The sequence below is a fragment of the Diaphorina citri genome, unplaced genomic scaffold (genome assembly GCF_000475195.1).
Source record: "Diaphorina citri unplaced genomic scaffold, Diaci psyllid genome assembly version 1.1 scaffold228, whole genome shotgun sequence".
NCBI classification, from domain to species: domain Eukaryota; kingdom Metazoa; phylum Arthropoda; class Insecta; order Hemiptera; family Psyllidae; genus Diaphorina; species Diaphorina citri.
In genome coordinates this window covers 229,239-236,487 of record NW_007377665.1, presented here as the reverse complement: position 1 = coordinate 236,487, position 7,249 = coordinate 229,239, and the positions used below count along the sequence as shown (strand labels likewise).

Sequence of the window (7,249 nt, the reverse complement as noted above, 5' to 3'; positions counted from 1 at the left end):
CCCTTTTTTTTTTTTTTTTTTTTTTTTTAAGATCCTATTGCACGATAAATTTCTGGAATTTTTCTGGAGGAAAAATCTAGTGATAAGTGGTTGAGATCTGGCAACACTGGAACCCAAATTCACACTGGTGAAAAAACATTGGACATTGGACAAAAAATGTTTCCTTTTTCTTGTGCGGTTTGGTGTTTCTGATGTGTTTTAAATTAATTAAATTATTCCAATAAATGTAGTTTTAAATTACTCAAGCAACGTTTTATCAACTGGTGAAGTTTCCTGCAAGATCGGTGCTTTGGCGATTCAAACGAGCATCTTCTTCGACTCCCCAGTATGGATGAAATAAAGACTACGAAGGTAAGGATTATTGTTATCACAACTCAAAAGGATTTGGATTTATGCTAATCCATGGTGATTATTCCGATGAGGTTTCCACTGATTATAAGCAGAACTGTCAGAACATCATGATAGTAGACCAGTTTCGTAAATTCCTATCACAAAAGTTAGCGAAACATCTTGAAATTTGCAATTCTTGTTCTTCCTGAAGACCCTAGAATTTGCCTGCAACTGAGCATGTCCCAATATTTTCTCAATTAAATTGAAAATTCAAGGCTAAAAAATAAAAGTCTGAAAGTGTGTCTGTTTTCTGTGTTGAAAGTTAGTGGCTTTCGTTTTCTCCCATTGTCTGGTTGTGTGAGGGTGGTGGTCAAAAGAATCTACCTTTTTTGCACAAATAAATTACCTTGGTAGTGAAAAAAAAAATAAAATAATCATAAATTTGTAGCTACTCCCCTAATTTTAGAAAATGTAAAATTGAAATTTTGTTGATTTTATTCTATTTTTTTCCCTACAACCACTGTTTATTTACTGAATTTTTCATTGAAAAAAGGGCAGTAGGTATCATATACATTTAATAGGTCAGGAAAATAAAAACTAGGTTGGGTTAGGAGTAAAAAATATTAAATTTAAAGATATAGGTTGCTAAGGTACCTAGTTATAAATGTAATTAAGTGTGTAACAGAAATACCCCTAAATTATCTAAGTAGCCTAGAAGGAGATCAAAATCCTTTTTATTTGAATTTGAAATGGGTATTTCTACCATTCAAATTTAATTAGGTAAATGGTAAGTTCTCACTTAGGTAAGCTCTTACACTCAACCCATAATAAGTAAGTAGATTGTAAAAGATCTTAAAAGGGTGTACAGTTTCTACTACATTCTGCTGTTCATAGAAATTGTAGGTAGCACGTTTAAATTCACCTAGATCAAATCACTTTCTGACAAAAAAAAAAAAAAAATGAAACTCAAAAGTACATTTTATGACAGGTTTTATGATTAAGTATGTAGATTATGTATGAAGTATAAACATATGTAAGTAATAAGTACTTGCATTAGAGAAAAAAAAATCATTGACCTTTTAGTTGTTTATTGCATTGTTTATCATTATCAGTGTGTACCTAATACTATGGAGCAATAAATTTGAACCCTTCTTGATAAACTCCGTGAACTGGATATTGTTTTTCATTTATAAATTAATTTTAAGATTGGTAACTTTTCCATTGTTGATGTAATTACTTATTGTTGGTTTTATCTTCATTACACCCTTTAGTGTGAGTCTCTTTTGTAGAGTGAATTTGTAAATCAAAAGCGTGTAAATTTCTTATTAAAACCAGGTACTTAATTACCTACTTGAAAAGCATCAAACATAATAAAAAAGTTTTAGTTTTTATCAAGTTTACTCTTATATAACTATACCAAGTTCCTACCACCTACTAAGCTATCCTAACTTTTTGTACTTGGTAATTTAATTTAAGTTTTCAAAGCGTGTAAATTTCTTATTAAAACCAGGTACTTAATTACCTACTTGAAAAGCATCAAACATAATAAAAAAGTTTTAGTTTTTATCATGTTTACTATATAACTATACCAAGTTCCTACCACCTACTAAGCTATCCTAACTTTTTGTACTTGGTAATTTAATTTAAGTTTTTTATATGCTAGATGGACTGTTGATTAAAACTAAATCTCATTACTTTTATGTTACCAGTAAAAAATCAAACCCAAAGGTAAATCCAAAGTACCTAATAAATTTTGAAAGCTAAAAAGAAAGAGTTTCTGTATAACTTCAAGAAAACTATCTGTGATAAACAACAGTTCCACTATGGATGCAGAAGATTTGATGTCTCCATTGTTCCACATGCCACCGTCCACTTCATGCTTCTATCGAGTTTCATCAAGTTTAACTACTTCACCGTCTGTGTACGATAAAATCAAATCTTTCCTTGATCGAAAGGAGAACAGTGTTGATGATAAAATTACCAAGCCAGACAAGGAAAAGAACCCTATTTTCAAATCGGTAATCTATTTCGAGTTTTTATTATTTTTCATATTACCTACCTATGGTGAGTTGAAAAAATAAACAGATTGGCTTGTAAGTAGTTACTGTTTTATGTACCAATAGTTAACAAAGGATTTATTCTATTTTTGTTAGGACTTTGGTTAATTAAGAGAGGAAAAAAAGAAGAAATTGATTAAGTTAGGTAATGAGGAAATAGATTAATTTTTTTGTACCTACCTATAGGGATTGAAATTTTAAAATGAAATTGAAAGGTGAAAGGTAATCAAGTGATAGTGATAATAGTAATCATTGAAACTTAAAACATTCATACTAGGTAGGTACAGACTTTTTTTTTAGTATTTTCACTTTTCACTACCTACGTATATACAATGTGATTATAATTTGCAGCAGTTGAAAAATCCGAATACTACCTAGTTCACATGTCAAACAAATTATGAACCTCCCTGTACATTTTATCAAACTAATTTTATTATCGTTTATTGATATTACTTTTAATCTTCGAACCATGACTAAGGAACTTTTGATTATTTTTATATTTTGCAATGTTGCAAAATCTTGACTCTTTAGAGTCCTAAGTCCTGAAGAGCAGGATGCTGTGATCTTATGATATTCCACTGATAAGGAGGAAAGGCAACAATCTGTTCTTTAGCTAACGCTACCCAAGTAAATCCATGAAATGAGTTTGAAAAAAGTCTTTTATTGTTATCAGAACTCAAAAGGATCTTGGATGTATCCCGAACCATGGTGATTTAAGGCAACCCATCACAAACATTCTAAGTACTTATTTATTCAATCAGAGTATTTGAAAGTCAAAGAAGTATTCAAAGGGAAAGACGAATTTTTAACGAAGTCATGCTTAGACAAATCGATTGTGGATTCCATGTACTTTTTTCACTGTCAATGGTCGATTCTATCATCTAAGTACCTACCCAGTTAACTCTCTATAGTCTATAGGTATAGGCAGCTCCATAGTGCACCTTATTCCACGATCGCCTCGGGAAAAGGGGGAGGATCTCATCCTGTAGTGAACATAATGAACAGTCAATAGTTAACATATAGAGAGAACTTATTTGATTAGGTACCTACCTATTCATTACTATTGTTTTTAGTCCGTCCTTCCTTTATTATTACAAAAGTAATAAAAAGGTATAAGGGACGGACTATTGTATTCGCCTCGGTGTCGTCTGTCTGTCTGTCTGTCGGTCTGTCTGTCTGTCGGTCTGTCAGTCTGTCGGTCTGTGCCCATAGAAGGACTGTCGACCTATATATCAAATTGAAGGTCTTTTTACCAGGAACACGAAAGTGGTCGTGCAAATTCTGTCTGGTTTTTGCTGGTTTTTGGGGGATTTTTTTCACATTTTCTCACACAAATGAGGTCTGATCTTGAAATTTGTCGCGACGACCTATGAACTCAAAGCGAGAAAGTTTTGGATAACACTTCAGTCGATCATTTAAGACCGGTTTTAGCGTTACCTATGTTAAGCTACGCCGAGCAAGGCCAATAAATGGATGGGTGACTTAAACCTTATATTGGGAATAAAGGGAGAACGGGCTCTAGTCTTGATTTTAAATCATTACATGAAAGTAAAATCGAAAAATCAAATCAAAAATAATAATAAACTGAATATTAAACAAATTAGGTAGGTACATAGGTACTGATTTTCTTTAATCACGATCGAATAAACTACGGGCTAAAAAATTCCCGGAGGGACGGACCCAGCTTGTTTTATCTACATACCATATGTTGAATTTGTTATCATCGCCTCATGATAAGAACTAATGTGCTACTGATTTCATACATTGGGTAATTAGGTAACTAAACAATATGAATTTATTATTTACATTCATGTTCATTGTACATATTGTACATACTGATTTCCTTCATGTACCTATACGTATATTTTAAAGATCAAAATCAATCAAATTATTTGTGGAAAAGCTCTGCTTTAGCTTTTGTCGAACTTTTGTAAATATCACAGTATTGCTAAGTGTCTTCTTTCTTCTTTGTAATGAATTTCCATATTTCAATATGTAGTCTTTTTACACTGGTAATGCCTTCACTGGTCGCTACTCGATTAAAGTAGCTACTCAGTTGTCCTCACGAGGCTGAGTGCACCCCGAACTCCAAGCACAGAGCCCAAATTTTTTGGAATCGAATTCGGGATCTCCGGCGTGTAAGCCTAGTGTGATACCCACTCGGCTACGGAGGTTGTATCGTTCAAGGATCATTATGGACTAGTGGAAGCTCAATCGATAGAAACAAACCAGGAAGAATATTAATCTTCTTTTTCTTTGCGTTTTCCCGTGTACAGACGGGGTCGGCGTATTTCGTCAGCCTCTCAATCAGCCCTAACTAGGGTAATTGCTTTGGGCTGACATTTGGTTTTGGCTATAAATTTTAAGAGCGAATGCCCTTCGCATTCAATCTTTGCTATATCTTTAGCAACGGGAATTCAGGCTGGTATAATCCCTATTTGAATTCCCCCAGGCAGACTAAACTGGTCTACTCCCTGTTTAACATCCCCCATCCAAGAAGAGTATGCCTCTCAATCAGCCCTAACTAGGGTAATTGCTTTGGGCTGACATTTGGTTTTGGCTATAAATTTTAAGAGTGGATGCCCTTCGCATTCAATCTTTGCTGTATCTTTAGCAACGGGAATTCAGGCTTGTATACTCCCTATTTGAATTCCCCCAGCCAGACTAAACTGGTCTACTCCCTGTTTAACATCCCCCATCCAAGAAGAGTAGTAGGATTTTATTTCTGTTCTCGTTTCTCAGGTGGAAAATGTCCGCATGTTGAACAGAGCCGACCTGAGGAAACCTTTCGTTGGAACCTTACACCTGACAACCACAGCACTGATCTTCCAGGATACCGACTGCAAGAAGGAAACATGGGTATGTGTACCAGACCCGTATTGAGGGGGACGAAGGGGCCCAGGCCCAACCTCGGACTTGAAAAAAAAAATCCATAACAGTAGGTAACAACTAAGTTTGTTACATAGAGGAAAATGCCTTAATACTTGATAGTCGAAATTCCAGACATTTTTTGTAAACAACAACAACAACTTTGTTGCATATTTCCACTATTCTAGAATTTCTAGAAATAAGCACTTGTTTTTCTTTCGTACAACTTCAGGAATTTTTACTTTTGCACTTTTTTCAGACATTTATTTGGACAAAAAAAACTCTTGGACATGGCGTCGCGTTGTATAAACTGAAAAACTTGGACATGTGTTCCATAAATTTCACACAGTATGACACTAATTTCTTGTACTGTGTACTTATACCTACTTATGTGAAAATGAGCTTTCTTGGACTAATTATCCTATTCTACTTTTTTTTATCTTTCAGATTTTACTAATGCACATAGCAAGTATAGAGCGAGGACCTTTGTCCACCTTAGGGTCTCCTCTTATTATTCGATGCAAAACATTTCTCTCCGTCACGTTTGTTATACCACGGGAACGTGAATGTTATGATATCTACGTGACGCTACAGAAACTATCACGTCCCGGTAAGTAAACCTCTGTGTATCATAGGATCTCCTCTTTTTTTTTAAGTTTGCAGAGCCAAAAAAACTTCGACGCCGCCGGGAACCGTACCCGGAACCCCCGGTGTGCAAGTCTAGTGTGATACCCACTCGGCCACAGAGGCTGCTAAAGAGTTAGATATTGTTAAGAATATTGTAAAGAAAGAATAAACTTATATGATGGTGATGGATATACCCCACCATTATGGACTTTCGTCTGTGTTAATGTTGGGGTATCAACCCTGTTTCTCTTCTCTGTTGCAGTTCACATTGAGGAGTTGTACTGTTTCACCTATACGTCCACCACGGAATCTCCAAAGTCCTATGGATGGGATTTCTTCAGTTTAGAACAAGAGTTCAAGCGAATGCAAGTGCCCAACGATGAATGGTGTCTGACCAATTTGAATAAAAACTATGAGGTAAGCTTGTCGACATACTACGGGGTGGGACATCGCTGATAGAGAAGGACTGGCTCTCCTTCGGGCACAAGTTCACAGACAGGTGCGGTCACCTAGCCGGGGACCCAAGGGAAGTGAGCCCCGTGTTTGTGCAGTTCTTAGAGTGCTCCTGGCAGCTGAGCGTGCAGTTCCCACAGGCATTCGAGTTCAATGAGATATTCCTGTTGACGCTACAGGATCACGTCACCTCATGCCAGTTCGGAACTTTCGTTGGAAATTGTGAGAAGGATCGGCTTGATTTGAGGTGAGATGCAAGTTTTTTTTTAAATTTGGACAGCATTAAGTGAAAAAGAACCATCCATAAGGGTACGGCTGAAAAGGTCCGCCTGTCAGGTCTACCTGATAGTGAGTGGCTAGCCTAAGGCAATTCCCTTGTTTATGGTTCCTTTCTGCCTATTACTGTCCAATTTAAGGTATGTTGAAAGTTCCTATTCTATACGTTTGTTGTTGGACAATAAGTCGAAAGTTTTGTTTGAGTTGGGTGAAATTAACCAATCAGGGACCCATTTAATATAATAACTAAAACAAATTTTGATGAAATTTGGGCCTTTTTTTGTGTGAGTTTTCTAGTTCATTGAACCCCAAGTACTATGATATTAATCTTTTAATATTAATTACCTAAATTAATACTTATGTTTTGTCAACAGGTTAAGTGAGAATACGTATTCGTTATGGGGATACATGGCCAATCGTATGGAAGACTATATTAACCCGTTATACTCCCCTGATGCTCATCCTGACTTCATTCGACCCGATCTAAGTCCACAGAATATCAGGTACAGTACTATTCTTTTTAGCCCGTCCTTCCTTTATTATTACGATAGTAATAAAAAGGTATAGTGGACGGGCTATTGTATTCGCTTCGGTGTCGTCTGTCTGTCACTCTGTCCCCATAGAAGGACTTATCCAAA

The 7,249-nt window shown here is 35.8% G+C and overlaps 1 protein-coding gene across 1 annotated transcript in view; it reads left to right on the top strand.

The window, feature by feature from the left end:
- The first annotated feature begins 2,039 nt into the window (after window positions 1-2,039).
- LOC103506351 (myotubularin-related protein 6) overlaps window positions 2,040-7,249 on the top strand; it is a 28,702-nt gene continuing 23,492 nt past the window's right edge. Inside the window, 4 exon segments of the mRNA XM_026821411.1 lie at window positions 2,040-2,348; window positions 5,130-5,246; window positions 5,703-5,865; window positions 6,145-6,299. Coding sequence (XP_026677212.1) covers window positions 2,154-2,348; window positions 5,130-5,246; window positions 5,703-5,865; window positions 6,145-6,299 — 630 coding nt within the window. The 5' untranslated portion in view covers window positions 2,040-2,153.